Source organism: Zootoca vivipara, chromosome 10 (assembly GCF_965207765.1).
Source record: "Zootoca vivipara chromosome 10, rZooViv2.hap1.1, whole genome shotgun sequence".
NCBI lineage: Eukaryota > Metazoa > Chordata > Lepidosauria > Squamata > Lacertidae > Zootoca > Zootoca vivipara.
Genome location: NC_142593.1, coordinates 33,311,218 through 33,328,191, shown reverse-complemented (window position 1 = coordinate 33,328,191; position 16,974 = coordinate 33,311,218). Strand labels below are relative to the sequence as shown.

The following is a 16,974-nucleotide window of genomic DNA, read 5'->3' as shown; positions in this document are numbered from 1 at the left end:
GGATGCTTGCTTCAGATAAAGACAAAAGCACCTTCCTCTCCTTTGCTCAGCAGCAGCAATTGCTGAAGAGCAAGCCAACCAGCTCCAGGCAATAGGAGGCTGTCTAGCCATCCAATGCTGGAGAGGACAACTGAAGCCAAAAACATCATTTGTTGCAGTTATACCCTAAGCAGCATGTATCACACTCAAAGCCTACCTCTGAGTTGTTGTGAGGATACAGAGATGAGCCACGCATTCCCTTGGAGGGATGATAAGAGCAGTATTCATAGTAATAAATCATATACTAGAAGCAGTACTTATTATCAGTATTATTATTATTAATAACAACAGCAACCAGATTTGCCGGTTTGCCATACACAAACTGAGTGAAGTGGAGTTTACCACAGGGACTTTGCTATGTGAGGAGAAGCCACAGCACCTCTTTTTGTGGCAGCTCCCTCACTGCCTTAAGGCTTCTGTCACGGTAAACATCAAAACATCAGAATTCACTGGCTATCCCTTGCAAAAATAAAAACACCGAGAAGACAGTCAGAATGTGTAGTATAACTGCAAGACTCACCTGGAATAATAGATTCAAGGGACTTATCGGTAACGTGCTTGGCTAAAACCACATGTCTCTGGATTGAGCCACTGTAAACAAAGTAGAATTCAGCATCCTCCGGGAGATTTTTGTCAAATGTTCCATATATAGTGCTCTGTCCCTAGAAAATGAATGCAACTTTGTTGAGCTGTATCATAGAGTATACATCTGCTTTTCTTTCAAACCTACATCATGAAAATTACCACCCTGCTGTATTCTTATGAAAAGTGTGGTCTATAAATATTTAAGTAAATACATAAATAAATAACCTATCAGTTCAAAGAAAAGGTAACGTGTGAGGTGGCAATATTCTACTTTGAACTTCTACTGATATCATCGGAAAACTCAAAACACTTGCTTAAATCTTTCCTATTGAAATCAATGGGATTTCAGATAGATTATGCCCCCTCATAGGTAAACAATTTTAATTCAGTTCAAACCAATTCCTGCCACTGTAGTTCAAAGCAGATTTTTTTAAAAAAAAAAGTTAAACACATATAAACAAGTAAAAACAATATGTTGGCTCACCTAATACAATACCTTCAGCATATGCATTTATATATCAAACATATTAGATTTATTCCAAATGATTTGATTAAATCCTAAACATTTTGTTGATACAACTTGCGATCGCTGCTTTTATATTAACACTTCTGAATTTATGCTAGTTCTAACAGAGATCAACCCACACATCTTCTAAGCAACTGAAATTAACAAGTCAAGACAAGCCCTTCATGCAACAATAAAGCACAGTAAAAAATTTATTTTAAAAAAAGAAGTCAGAATACAACAGCAAAACATCTGGTATATTTTAGGGAGGAAATTTAGATGGAACTGTGTTTCCTTAAGGCTTAAGGGAAGAACTGCTTGCTTCACAAGGAGTTCCTGGTTGCTACAGTTACTTTTAATAAACCTCAGACAGAATTGTCCTGAAGTGACTGAAGCAGCTTGGTCAGGAAAACAAACTGCGTAAAGAGTTGACAAGGCTTTCACTGTTAAAAATAACATTTTAGCACATCCATCCCAAGACAGTTCTCCTAGGTAAGGGAAGGGGAATTTGTGGCTCTTCCATTGTTCTTGGGGTACAACGCCCACCATCCCTGACCATTAACCAAGCAGGCTAGGGCTGATGGGAGGTGGAGTCTGGGCAACATCTAGAGCAGCGTTTCTCAACCGGTGTTCCGCGGCACACTACTGTGCCGCGAAACACTGGCTGGTGTGCCGCGACGAGAAGGGCGATTTGCACTGTCACGTCGCTGACCCGCCGGAAAGGAAGCCGGCTGGGTCACGACGCGAGGCGAGCGCCCGCGTCGTGACCCGGCCGGCTTCCTTTCCGGCGGGTCAGTGTTGTGTATTGGCGGCCGCCAGGCACGTGACAATGCAAATCGCCCTCCTGGGGAGGAGGAGGCAGGCGGGGAAGGCTGCGCAGGGCTTCCCTTCGCCGGGCCAGAGCGGCGGCGGCTGCCTGGGGCGGCTGGGAGGGGGGTGGCGGCAGCTGCGCGCCCGCGTCTGCCCGCCTGGGGTCTGTCCCCGCTCGCTCCGCAGGCTCTGCGCCTGGTGGGTCCGCCTGGCTACCGCACAGAGTTGGTGTGCCGCGGGATTTTTTTTCATAGAAAAGTGTGCCGTGGCCCAAAAAAGGTTGAGAAACACTGATCTAGAGGGTCGCAGGTTGCCCGTGTGTGCTGTAGGTCAATGAACCAGAAAAGAGATTTCATGAGAAACTTAAGGCAAAACACTAGCTTGCATTTCAATCCAACAAGATGCATAGCTACAGCAACACAATGAACTGAATGCACTGGTACAGTCATACCTCGGTTTAAGTACGCTTCGGTTTGAGTACTTTCAGTTTAAGTACTCCGTGGACCCGTCTGGAATGGATTAAGCCACTTTCCATTACTTTCAATGGGAAACTTCGCTTCAGGTTAAGTACGCTTCAGGTTAAGTACAGACTTCCAGAACCAATTGTGTACTTAAACCGAGGTACCACTGTATTGCTATTGTGGCATCATGCCTGAGGCATAGGAAATAGATCCATTTTGTGATACACCCCAAATCTATAATGAAATCTCTACTAGGATCAACCAAAAAGTCACAAGCTATCAAGGAGAATGTTGAGCAAAATGAGGGAGAGGAAGGGAAAGAGCAAAAGATGCTAAAGCAGTCTTAACATGGAGAGAGTTGGGGGAGTTGGGTGGACTTAATCAGATTAGCCTCTGCTATGTGATAACAAATTTCGGGCTGCACAGCCAGCTGTTGGGAGAAACAATCTTGGTAGATCCCTCCATTTTGGGAGAATATTAAGCTTGGTGGGATCCATTTCCACCATTAATTAGAATTGATCACATTGGATGTGTATCAGTACTACATAATTGTGTTTTGAACATCCATGAAATCCAGACCATCTTCTTGGGTGTCCTGGTAACATCTGGTTAAAAATGCACCACATCACATTACTGCATCCAGAGTTTCCAGGCCTCTTCCATGAAACAGCATATCAAATAAGTTGAAGCAAAAAAACCCCCAAAACAAACTGTGAAGATGTCACATCTTGCCACCTTTAAAAGTTTACTGAAGAGATGCAGGTCAGCAGCTGCCACAGATTCCTTGCAATATGTAATTTGGGCCTGAGGCCATTGGATGAAGTAATCAAAAACATGGTGCAAAGTGCCACACCAAGGCAACACGCAGTCACAACTGCAGTTTTTATCCAAACTTGGTCACGCAATCTCATTTTCTATCTGTGTATGATTTGGGAATAGGATGCAAGTCCACTAATGGATAATGAATCAGACCCAACTCAGGAAATGATGGCTGTAAACTAGTGCAGAGGATACCAATAAAGTACCGTAAGCCTTTCCTAGTACGTGTCTCAAATACGCATCACTAGAGTGATTCTTCATGCGCACTGTACCTGGATGTTAATCTGTGGAGGAGTGCTTTTTCACCATGGAAATTCAAAATATTCTGCGTGAGTGTGCGCACGCGTGTGTATAATTTGTGCATCTTAGCTTTCCCACACCAGTTTGCTGTTTCTTTGCAAGCCAAATGGCTATAGCTTTGGCACTATTTTTGTTTGGAAAACAGCTTTTTTCAACTTTCTAGTAAGAGAGCTATCAGGCAGCTAATTAGATTTGTCTATGTAACAGCATCATCAAACACAAGCAAAGCTAATTTAGTGGCATTGGATACAATCACATGCCATGGTAAACCACAGTTAATATTTTCTGTTTGCACCTTTCTTGACTGTTGATACAGTTTTCTTTTTGGGTTCTGACTGCTACAGTTGCTGAAATTCTATATACTGTAATGAGTATGACTATCTGAATGTGTGTGGGGTTTTTAAAGGGTTACATCTATATTCTGAATCACTTTGAGATTCATAAATGAAAAGCAGTATGTAAGTTTTTAAAATAAGCAAGTAGTGCCACTCTGAACACTACAGGACACTTTGCCCAACGCTTCCCCAAACCTAGAGTCAACCCTGGGCACCTCACTAATAAATATAGGCAATACATTTCCCAAACATCATCCCACAGTGGTACATAGTTAACTGGCATACGTAACTCAACTGCGGTTCTTTTTGTTTTCTAGTAAGTGCTCACAGGATAAACACTAAAGCACCACACAATCATTTCAAATATTAACCCCTCCCCCCCAAAAAGAAACACATGTGGAGCAAATTATAAAACAACAGAACAAAAATTAAGTACAGTGGCACCTCGGGTTACAGACGCTTCAGGTTACAGATGCTTCAGGTTACAGGCTCCACTAACTCAGAAATAGTACCTCAGGTTAAGAACTTTGCTTCAGGATGAAAACAGAAATTGCATGGCGGCGGCAGTGGGAGGCCCCATTAGCTAAAGTGGTTCCTCAGGTTAAGAACAGTTTCAGGTTAAGAACAGGCCTCCAGAACAAATTAAGTTCTTAACCTGAGGTACCACTGTAGCAGTTTATATCGAAATTCCTACAAGTATCTCATAAATGCTGGCATCTGGCATCCAAACAATAGTAATAAAAGACTTCCATAATTAGAATGTATGTGTGTGATATGTGTGTGTGTTTGTTCCTGGCCTGGAGGTGACACCTAACTCCATTTGTGTCAATCTGACACACCCTTGCACCTGGAACCAGCTTTTCCCCCACATCTCCTTCATATCTGTGTTTATACACAGGAAAAGGCTTTTGAGGCTTACGGGTGAGCAGAGCACATCCTGCCCCTTTACGTAAGAGTACTGCAACTGTACTTCATGTACAGTGATACATCCCAACCTCATGCGCTCCAGATTTTTTGGACTGCAACTCCCATCAGCCCCAGCCAATGTGGTCACTGTTCAGGGATGGAAGGAACTGCAGACCAACGCTTCAGGCTGAGAGAGCCTGATCTAAATCATATTCAACTCCCTGTTCTTGCCATACCTGTTTTAACACCACCTGCACCTCCTGAGGTTGTTCTGTATTCCCCTCAGGACTTCTCTGGGCCAAAAGAAAGACTCCTACAAGTAACCATCCAAAGTAGCACCTTCTCTCAAAGGAACCTGCCATTTTCCCGTCCTTCTGCCCTTGGCAGCCAGATGGGTGATGAACAGGGAATGGACCTTCTTGGTTGTGGTGCCTTGTCTGCAGGGAATTCTACCCACAGAGGCTCACCTGGCAATAACCCTCATTGGCTTTGAAGGAACAGGAGACAACAATTTTATCTATTCTAGGCCAATAATCCAGCCCAGTATTGTCCACTCTGACTGGCAGCACCTCTTAGGGGGGGTCTCAGGCACTAGGAGCTACCTAATCTAACCCTTTTAACTGGAAATGCCAGGAACTGAACCTGGGACCTTGGCTAGCTTTTTCTGAAAAGCGGGCAGTAGGCCAAATAAATTTGGGAACCTCTGGACTATATTATCTTCAGAGTCCCTTCCCATTCCACAATTTTATGATTCTATTATTATGTTGTGTCTCAAGGGGTCCATTTAAATCTCTCTGGATCTACAAATTCAACTGTGCGGAACCCCACCAGTTCAAACTTTAAAAGGAAAGGAAAAGTGGGTTCAGTACAGTCAGCCCTGTTGCTGCTGTTGTTGTTGTTGTTGTTGTTGTTGTTAACTGAGTAACAACAACACAGCCTACCCAAATTCCCAGGGTGGCTTACAGATTTCAAAACCAGAAGAATCTAATTAAATTAAAATTAAAAGACCAGAGAAAACTAAAAGGGTTTTGCCTGGGGCTGAACCACACTGAAGTAAGCACCAGATGAGCTTCCTTATGAAGAGCATTCCACAATTGGGGCACCACCACTGAGAAGGCCCTTTCCCTGGTAAAGCACACCACCATGACCACATGTCTCAAAAAGCAAAACCCTGCATGGTCCAGTTTCTTTCTTTTGCTTATGATGAGATGTTGAAGCTCCGAAAGGAACAAAAAATTAATAACAGCAGCAGGAAGTAATAAGGCAGAGAGCGCCCCTTCTCCTGCCTCCTGCTTCTGCTTGGTCTGATCAGTGTTTTCCCTTTCTCCCTGCTTTCTCCAGTTTCACACTTTGTCTTGATTTTATCATCATCAAGTCTCCAACTGTCTCAGCTGGCATCTGCTTAGGATGTGACCACCTGGTTTTCATTCAGCTTGGCTACAAAGACTGGATTGGAACTGAATTGTGTACACTGGGTTTCTGATGCAACTTTACTTTTGAGATCATAACAGAGTCCCAAGCCAGATCTTGATACATCACACCTCTGTTATAATTAAATTATAATTAAATCTGAGCTCCAGGCAAAGTAATTTCAAAGGCTGAGTTTAATTGAGAACACTCTTTGAAAGTGATAAGTCTTAAGAAGCCTATTGACATCTTCCTGCTTGGGGGGAAAAAATCACATAGTCACAGAGATTGCTGTCGCAAGGTCTTCCCAGATCTAGAATAAAAAGTTTGCAATGCCTAGCCAGATGAAAACACAGAGAGTTTGCCTTGGCCAAACATATTACCTGGAATTTCAAAACCAGCCAGGGACAAAAGTGGCCTTCCAAGTTTTAGGCTTAACAACAGATGGGCAAAATCTTTCAGTATTCGATACTGTCATATTTGCCTGACATGTTTAAAAGCTAATACCTACCCCCTTTTGCTCAAGCGAGGGCTGTGTGCTCTGCCAGATCAAAATTTAGCAAACATTACTATGGAACTGCACTGTCTTCTCTATGGATCTCTGTTGCTATAGAATAAAGGACATTTCCTTCAAATAAGAGCTATGCAGGATTAGCAAATAAAACACACACTAGCTTAGAGTTACCTATAGTTACCTAAACTGCTATGGTAAGACATCTGTATGGTTGACTTATTAGTGTTGAGCTAGGACTTAGGAGACAGCTTCAAATAAACACGCAACCATGAATGTGAGCAGCCTTGAGCAAGTCGCTATCTCATTGCCTAACCCTCCTCACAGGGTTGTTGTGATGACAAAAGCAAGGAGGCCACAAACACTAGCATCAGCTCCTGGGAGGAAATGGAGAATACAAAGAGAACAGGACCAGATTATCTGAAAGACACCACACTTCTGTATGAGCCTGCCCAGGTTTTAAATTCCTTGGAGGAGACTCTTCTGTTTGCCCTAACAACTTACAGCAGGAATCCAGAATAGGGCCTTCTCAGTGGTTGCTCCCAGGCTCTAGAATTTTGTGCTAACTGATGCCTTGAAAGCCCCATCTCCAAAGCCCTTTTGCCAGCAGGACGTTGTTACTGAAATGCACCTTTTGCCCATAAGCTGATTTGTAAACATGTTGAAATTGGTTTTAACTGGTTGCTTTTATTGCCTTTAGTGATACTTTAAAAATAATTAACTGTTGCAATTGTGTGCATGCGGTACATATGTAGACTAATCAATGAACAATTTAATAAGCCCAGCAGTTGCTACGAGCAAGAGTAGAAAAACCTGAACCATCAAAGACGTGAAATAAAAGAAGGAAGGAGTGGGAGTTTAGTAACCCAAATCAAGTAGCAACCATGCAGCCTGTAAATATCACGGAGAAGGAAGAATAAAACAAAGAAAAGAATTAAAACCAAAATGCATCTAATTTACAATTGTGAGTCAATACATGGGAAGATTAGAGCCTACGGGAACATTTGCTCATGTTTTGTTTAAGGAAAGCCATGTGACTACTTGTATGAATAGAGTGAAATTTGATACAGCAAACCTAAGCAGGTATTGAAACAACCATGACCTAAATGAGGTGGTGATGAAGAAAACACTACCAAGCCAAGCCTAAAGAGTCACAAGGAGAAGGCAAAACCATTCAATGCTTTAACTGCCACAACACTTAACACCTAATTCCTTTCAGCACAAACTTTCATAGGGAAGAGTCCACTTATCATTCAGATATGGAGAGCTGCATGTCCCAATTTTTGTTTGTTTGTTTGTTTGTTACATCTATACCCCACCTTTCTTCAAAGGAGCTCAAGACGGCATATATGGCTTCCTTTTTATCTTCACAACAACCCTGTGAGGTAGGTTAGGCCAAGAGACCACGACTATCCCACATCCCAAGATCACCCAGTGAGCTTCGTGTCTGACTCAATATTTGTACCCCTAGCTGTCAAGTTTTCCCTTTTCTCACGAGGAAGCCTATTCAGCATAAGGGAATTTCCCTTTTAAAAAGGGAGAACTTGACAGCTATGGTACCCTGGTCTCCCAGGTCACAGTCTGACACTCTAACCACTACACACTGGGCTCATATATATCTTATGAAGTATAGTGAATAGTTGAATATAGTACCGGTAATAATATGGTATTGACATATGACACTCTTGCCAAAAAGGTGGGTCAACTTATAGTAACTAGAACTAACTAGTTACAGGTAGGTAGCCGTGTTGGTCGAAACAAAATAAAAAAATTCCTTCCAGTAGCACCTTAGAGACCAACTAAGTTTGTTATTGCTATGAGCTTTCGTGTTGTGCATGCATATCTGAAGTATCTAAAGAAGTGTGCATGCACACGAAAGCTCATATCAATAACAAATTTAGTTGGTCTCTAAGGTGCTACTGGAAGAAAAAAAATTTTTTTATTTTGTTAGAACTAACTAGAGAGGGGTGACAGAGACCAGGCCTACTAATTTCCCACCTTACCAGCTGACAATAAGGAGAACTAAAGACCACTTCAGACACATTTCTCCCTAACATGTATAGCTGAGGACTGACAGAAACCTTAGGGTTTGAAACTGATTATAAAACTTAGTCCGGGTGCATATAAGAAGAGTCTAATAAATGAACTGCAATACATGTTGGTTTTCTGCAATTTAAGATCTGTATTTCTACATGTTCATTAGGATCTTCATAAAAAGCAAAAAAAGGGGGGGGAATAGTGCAGTAATAACTGCCACACCACAAAAGAACTCTGCGTAAACTAGAACAGAGGGATCAAATGAAAAGTCCAAGTGAAGTTTGACAACTCCATGACTGAACTGTACAAATGCTCTGATAAGAATATAGTTACAATTCTAATTTGCCAACCAAAACCAACAAGGTAGGTAAGTTATCTGCCAAGTACAAAAGGATCAAAAGAACTTCACAATGCCTGTACAAGTACAGGAGGGGGGAAAACAGATTAGGCATATCAAGAAATAGTTCGCTAAAATAAATGTGTGCCTTTGTCATTGTAGAATAAATGCATATTGTCATCTGATAAAATAACCTTTCTAAAACTAGCTCACACATTTCCCACTGCCTGATAAGCCGGCTTGCTGCTAGCAATGATACAGGGCTTAACCAGTCCACACTAAAAACTCACACCTCTTGGGAGTGCCAGGGCACTCTTTAGAATTCGTACAACTCACAATCATTTCAATAGGGCTGGAGCAAGAATGGCTGCCCAGTGGACAGGAGCTGCTAACATTTGTTCCATGAAAGTTTAACATTATTCTGAAAAGGCCAGCTGCATTCTCTGAAATGTGTGCCAGTGCTCATGACTGAGCTTGAGAATTAAAATCTAACATGGTGTGAGATGAACACAAAACCTTCCCAATTCCAAATGTGTAGGCTGAGCTGCAGTCACTCCGTAGTTAAGGAAAAGCACTTTGCATGGGCTCAGAACAGATTTTAAAAAGTGCTTCTTCACACAGCACTCGGTTAAACTACACAATTTGCTCTCACATGAGGTGGTGGTACCTACCAACTTGAATGGCTTTAAATGAGGTTTGGGCAAATTCATGGAGGACAAGGCTACTGACAGCTTCTAGCCATGATGGCTAAGTCCTACCTTCACTGTCAGATGCAACGTGCCTCTGGATACCAGCTGCTGGGAAGTGCTGGTGAACAGAGAGGAGAAGAAGAAGAAGAAGAAGAAGAAGAAGAAGAAGAAGAAGAAGAAGAAGAAGAAGAAGAAGAAGAAGAAGAAGAAGAAGAGGAGTAGTAGTAGTAGTAGTAGTAGTTTGGATTTGATATACCGCTTTATCACTTCCCAAAGGAGTCTCAAAGCGGCTAACATTCTCCTTTCCCTTCCTCCCCCACAACAAACACTCTGTGAGGTGAATGGGGCTGAGAGACTTCAAAGATGTGCGACTAGCCCAAGGTCACCCAGCAACTGCATGTGGAGGAGCGGAGACATGAACCCTGTTCCCCAGATTACGAGTCTACTGCTCTTAACCACTACACCACACTGGCTGCTGCACTCATGTCCATCTTGCAGGCGTCCCATAGGGATCTGGTTGGCCACTGTGAGAACAGGATGCTGGACTAGATGAGCCGCTGGTTGCAATCCAGTAGGCTCCTCTTATGCTCTTAAGAACCCTCCTTTATTATTCATAAATTCCAGGTCTTGGACACAGCACACTGAAATGTCGTCGGTGTTTGCATCCATCTGTCACTGGTAAGTGATTATAGGGTTTACATCAGCCTTAACTCATATTAAGGCCTGTCTATGGTGCCAGTTCCCTATTTACAGTATATAACAGAAATCTCTCAGTGGAATACACTGGTGGTCTTTTTCTGCCTCCAGCTCCTCTCCTCTCCTCTCCTGTAAGGCCCAGCATTCAAATGACCTCCCCAACCCTGGGCCAAATTTTATCCAAATCCTTGCAGAAATAGTTTAAGAGAGCTTAAAATGGGGTGCTGCTGTTTCTAAAACAAGGTCATCGTTGCTAAATGCAGTGCAAGTCCTCTTACATAATAGGCATTTTACATAATAGCAGGTTGGCGTTGGGATTCAAGCATGCCCAAGGGCTTGTGCTTACCATACCTGCCAAGTTCCGGACGTAAAGATCCGGGATCGGCAGCGCGCGCATGACCAGAAGTTGCGTGACGCAACTTCCGGTGGCGCTTCGCCCTTCTATGGGCACCAGAAAATGGCGGCGGCGGCGCTTAAAGTTGCTTCCGTGCATGACCGGAAACACGTAAAAGCGACTTCCGGCGCCGGCGCCGCCATTTTCTGGTGCCCATAGAAGGGCAAAGTGGCACCAGAAAAATGGCCGCCGGGCCGAAGCCGATTTAAGGGACAATACCGGGATTTTAACCTAAACGGGAGACCGCCGGGAAACGGTAAGAAAAAAGAGGTTTTCCCGGCGGATACGGGATACTTGGCAGCTATGGTGCTTACCCACTGGGATGTCTGATCTGTGTGGAAAGGCCAGAGATGGCCCAAGGCTCTTTCATTACAGTCAAACCTCGGTTGTCAAACATAATCCGTTCCAGAAGCCTGTTCAGCTTCCAAAATGTTTGACAACCAAATTGCAGCTTCCAATTGGTTGCAAGAGTTTCCTGCACTCAGTGGAAGCCACGTCGGACATTCAGCTTCCGAAAAATGTTCGAAAACCAGAGCATTTACTTCCGGGTTTTCAGCGTTCGGGAACCGAAACGTTCCAAAAACTGAGCCGTTCAGGAGCCGAGGTTTGACTGTACTCCTCTTGTCTTAAAGAGATTTGAAAAACTACCGTATACAGTGGTACCTCGGTTTATGAACACAATTGGTTCCGGAAGTCTGTTCATAAACTGAAGCGTTCATAAACTGAAGCGAACTTTCCCATTGAAAGTAATGGAAAGTGAATTAATCCGTTCCAGATGGTCCGCGGAGTAAGCGTTCATAAACTGAAGCAAACTTTCCCATTGAAAGTAATGGAAAGTGGATTAATCCGTTCCAGACGGGTCCGCAGAGTACTTAAACTGAAGTGTTCATAAACTGAAGCATGGGTGTAATTGGTTCCGGAAGTCTGTTCATAAACTGAAGCGTTCATAAACTGAAGCAAACTTTCCCATTGAAAGTAATGGAAAATGAATTAATCCGTTCCAGATGGGTCCGCGGAGTTCATAAACCGAAAATTCATAAACCGAGGTGTTCATAAACCGAGGTTCCACTGTATTAGGTTTCTCATCACTCTTACGATGCCAATTGACTCTTTTAAATGACGGACCTTGGGGAGGGACCAGAGCTCCATTGTAGAGCTAGTGGGTCAGTCATTGGCATCTCCAGCTAAAAGAGGTAGCAGCAGGTAATCTACAAGATTCTAGGCAGCTGGTGACAGTCAGAGTGGTATGGAAGTGTTGGGGTACAACTCAGTTTGTACTGGACACTGATGTGTCTGCATGGGAAAGAGCAGAAGAGGGGAAAAAAGAAACCTCCAAGTTTCCTAGACTGTCCTTTCTGACTTAGCCAGTGCTGATCTTCCATGAGGTGCTAAACTGATACTCTTGTTGTTGTTGTTTAGTCGTTTAGTCGTTTAGTCGTGTCCGACTCTTCATGACCCCATGGACCAGAGCACGCCAGGCACTCCTGTCTTCCACTGCCTCCCGCAGTTTGGTCAGACTCATGTTCGTAGCTTCAAGAACACTGTCCAACCATCTCGTCCTCTGTCGTCCCCTTCTCCTAGTGCCCTCAATCTTTCCCAACATCAGGGTCTTTTCCAAGGATTCTTCTCTTCTCATGAGGTGGCCAAAGTATTGGAGCCTCAGCTTCAGGATCTGTCCTTCCAGTGAGCACTCAGGGCTGATTTCCTTCAGAATGGATAGGTTTGATCTTCTTGCAGTCCATGGGACTCTCAAGAGTCTCCTCCAACACCATAATTCAAAAGCATCAATTCTTTGGCGATCAGCCTTCTTTATGGTCCAGCTCTCACTTCCATACATCACTACTGGCAAAACCATAGCTTTAACTATACGGACCTTTGTCGGCAAGGTGATGTCTCTGCTTTTTAAGATGCTGTCTAGGTTTGTCATTGCTTTTCTCCCAAGAAGCAGGTGTCTTTTAATTTCGTGACTGCTGTCACCATCTGCAGTGATCATGGAACCCAAGAAAGTAAAATCTCTCACTGCCTCCATTTCTTCCCCTTCTATTTGCCAGGAGGTGATGGGACCAGTGGCCATGATCTTAGTTTTTTTGATGTTGAGCTTCAGACCATATTTTGCGCTCCCCTCGTTCACCCTCATTATCAGGGTATCTTTCACCCTGATACTCTTACCGACCTCATTTTCTACTTCCATTTTCATCCTCACCTTGGGAGAGGAGACATTTTGTGTGTCTCTGCTGCTGAGATGCAAGAGAAAGCATAGCTCCAGGAATCTCCACCTCAGTTAGATACAACCAGGAACTTTCCTATCAACCTTGCCTTTCTAGTAAATAAATGTAGATTTCTTACTTTCTCAGAGGCTCAGTGTGATTTTATCCAGGGTAAAACACACTCCTCCAACAGGGACTCAGTATGAAGTTCAACTTCTGAGGAGTGCTTTAGCTCCAAGTGCCAAGAAGCAGAATAGGGAACCAGTGACCCTCAAGATGCTGCTGAATTACAGCTCCCATCATCCTTGGTCATTTACTATGCAGGCAGAGCCTGATGGAACCTGAAGTCCAACAACCTTTGGAGGTCCACAGGCTCCCCATCCCTGCAGTAAACAATACTGAGCTAGATGAACAAGTAGTTTGACCAGCTTCGTCTGTTCCTATGAGCTCAGTACTGTGTTTATTTACACCACAATTGGGAAAACCTGTTCCATGCACTCAGATTCTTCCATATGGCCAGTGGGAAAGCACAACTTCCTTTCTTCCTTTGCCCACCACCATGCTATATCAGGGAATGATGAGAACCAGCCATGAGCAATTTGCCACACAGCTTGAAGGGGAGGTGGAAAGCTATGATGAATTCAATACCAAAGAGATGGTTATATGTGTCTCTGGGTTAATTAGATTGCAACAAATAGTACTGTCTCTCCTGAGCCACAATTAACAGCATGATATGTGATGCATAAGCAACTCCATTTAATTATATCTTTGATTCAATAATCCACTTGCACTGTGGCTGCAGCCTGCAGATGGAGGGATCCAATGGAGCCTGGTTGTTCTCTCTCTCTCTCTCTCTCTCTCTCTCTCTCTCTCTCTCTCTCTCTCTCTCTCACACACACACACACACACACACACACACACACACAATAAAGGCTACACAATGGATGCATGCCTTCCATATCCCTCCCTTTCCATGCCTTACAAATTAATTGTTCTCCAATGCAGGGAGAGGGATGGATAAGGATATGAAGGGTCTGTGCACAGACCTTAGACTGGTGTCCTCCAGCTCTTTTGGACTACAACTACTTTCAGCCCCAGCCAGTGTAACCAATGGCCAGGAATGTTGGGAGTTGTAGTCCTAAACGGTTGTTAGCTATCCCTTCCTTAGACCCTTGCTTCTTCTCTCTCCCATCACACTGCTTCCATGACACACATATCCATGAACGTTTGTAGGTGTAGATATAGTCCTATCGGGAACCTCTGCCTGCATGGTGGATTGTGCCCACTGCAATTACATGATTTCAGGAAAATACAGTAGTTCTATAGTGACAACAACAAAATCAGAATTTGACTACCTCAATAAGCATAACAGTTATAAAAATAAAAAGCATCAGTTTTTCATGATGAAGTTATTGGCTTTTATAAAAATATTTTGTTGTCTTAACTATTCACCTCAAACACTGTCAATCTATGACACCAGTCTGTTGCAGATAATCTCCTTCAGACCTCATAAAATGATGTTTATTTAAGGCTGAAGCTGACTCAAAACCTGTGCACTCCACATTCAACACAGTCCTCAACTTAAAACACTGAACTCAACAATTTTCCTTTGACTTCCATCTTGCTAGCTTTCAAGACAATATTTTTATTGACTCATCTGACATAGAGTTATGTTTAGGTCAATTTCTTCCTAGTGCAGTAAGTCAACAAAAAGAATCAGCCTCACCTGAAATGATCTGCCTCCTCTGAAAAAATCAAATCTGAAGTCCTGTCTGCATCTGGTTCGAAAGTATCAATTTTTTTCGAAGTTATGTGGATTCTATCCCACTTTACAAAAAGGATGGAAATTCAGGTAAAAGAACGTTTTCATCATCTGTCTTAGAAAAATATCGTGACACTTTGTAGTCCTCAGAAACCCAAATGTATAGAATTTCAACCAAACACAACAGGTCAGAAATCTATTCCATGAGAACAAACAAAGGAACTACTCTCAGTGCCTAATTTAAATACAGGTCTGATTGTGTATCCCATGAAAGGCACACTAATAAGGCAGGAGTTTCTCTAATGGAAGGAACTCCCAAGTGGTTTATATACTGCTTTAGAAGCCAGCGATGGGCCAGCCTTGGCACAACTTTTTGCCGTTTCCTCAGTGGGACAATTGTGGCTGATATTCTCTGTGTGCACCTGCTCATAATAAACCAGGATGCCTACAATCATAAAGCCATGATATCGTTTTTGAAAATTTTTAGAGAATGGTTTATTTATAGCATTTAATTTTTTTATTTCTTTTGTTTTAAAGCCATATTCCAGCATTCAGGCCAACACATGAGAGCACAAAGTGTGTAAGGGACATAGGCTCAAGCAACAAAACTTAAACCAGCATAAGTTATGCCAGTGAAAGTCCCAAGAAAGGGAGCATTCCAGGAAGGGACAGGGAGAGACTTGCCCCTATTCCAAAACCTGTTCATCTCAGTCATGTGACCTAGGGCACAATCCTCAAAACTCAGGCCCACACCACCCACCAGCTCAACCAGCAGTAGCCCCTCCCAGAGGCTCCTCAATGGAGTTTGCAATAGGGGTAAATTAGGCCAGTCTTTGTTAAGCTGGCTTCCTATACTGTAGTTATGATTGCTTTGAAAGGCTATAATCCTATGCAAACTAACTAAGGAGCAAATCACATTGAATCAGTCAGACTTACTTCTGTGTAAGAATGCATAGTGTTGTACTGTAAGGTGGTTTTAAGTCAGCAAGAGCCCTACTGAAAGCAAACAAAAAACCACCGGCAAACTAAACTGAAAAAATGCATTAAAACCCAAAACTATTAATCAAAGCAGTTGTGTAATAATAATACGGATAGCTCTTTAGAAAGGTTTTACTGCCTCTTTTTCCATTGCTCCATCCATTCTGGCTTTCCCACCAGCACCACCTTCCTTCTGTCCCCTCCTGAAATTGAGCTGAGGTGTGCATAAAATTGGACTAAGGACCACAGGCTTCCCATCCCTGTTCTAGTTAGTGAGAACAAACCCCAGTCAAACCATGGTTTCCAATCCTGGTCTGTATAATAAATTACAGTTTAAACAAACCAAAGTTCCCAGAATTTGAACACTACTATGGGAAACTGGGTTTAGCTTAAACTGGGCGCAGAAACTTCCAGTCTCCACTTCTGGTACCTAAAAGAAGAGTAGAAACGAGATGAGAGTGCAGAATCTCAAGCCTTTCCATGGCTTGTTCCATGGTGGTGTTTCTGGATGTTGTTGGATTCCAACTCCCATCAGGCTAATGGGAACTGTAGCACAGCAACATTTGGTTTTGTCATCACAGTGGCTGCCCCATATTGTACGGAGAAACCATGGTTTCCCCTTACGTCTGAACAAGGCCTGTACGTTCAACAATTGTATGCCAACCTCAGTCACAATACCCTTTACTTGTCACTAGCATGACATATAGAACTATTTTGACAGGAGAAAGAAGAAGGAAAAACAACCACAATGGAAATGTTTATCTTCTAAAACCAGGGAGGCTATTTTCCTGCCACAGTTAGAATATCCATTCCAAATTCTGCCAGCTGAAAGGATAGAAAAGTGCTGTAATATTTATGCCAGAATGTGAAAACTATTTCAAAGCTACTTCAGAAACACGTGCCCCAATATGCATGAAAGGTGCTACTGCTACACCAGCTCAAATGAGATAGTAGCATTCAACGGCTTAAAGCCTCTGTCAAGCAGGGAACATAATTTCTGCTTCATTCACACTGCTTCTCAGTAAGACCTTACTGAAAACAAAAGGACCTTTTAGGGCAGAAGCCTAACACATTGGAACTTACATAAAGAGGTACTTCAGTGCAGCTCAATTCCATCGTTGCAGCATCTACAAACAGAGGAAACCAAAGTAATTATCACACACTTTAATTCAAGGCATCGACACTATTCTGCGCAT

The 16,974-nt window shown here is 43.0% G+C and overlaps 1 protein-coding gene across 2 annotated transcripts in view; it reads right to left on the bottom strand.

Annotated features, from left to right (window-relative positions):
• Positions 1-16,974, bottom strand: part of ARHGEF28 (Rho guanine nucleotide exchange factor 28) — a 142,361-nt gene that overhangs the window by 111,478 nt on the left and 13,909 nt on the right. For both annotated transcript variants that reach the window (XM_035099489.3, XM_060280226.2), the window contains exons 2-3: positions 16,862-16,905; positions 560-701 (exon numbers count right to left, since the gene is read on the bottom strand). In XM_035099489.3, the coding sequence (XP_034955380.3) occupies positions 560-701; positions 16,862-16,894 (175 nt within the window). In that variant the 5' untranslated portion in view covers positions 16,895-16,905. The remainder of the gene's footprint in view (positions 1-559; positions 702-16,861; positions 16,906-16,974) is intronic.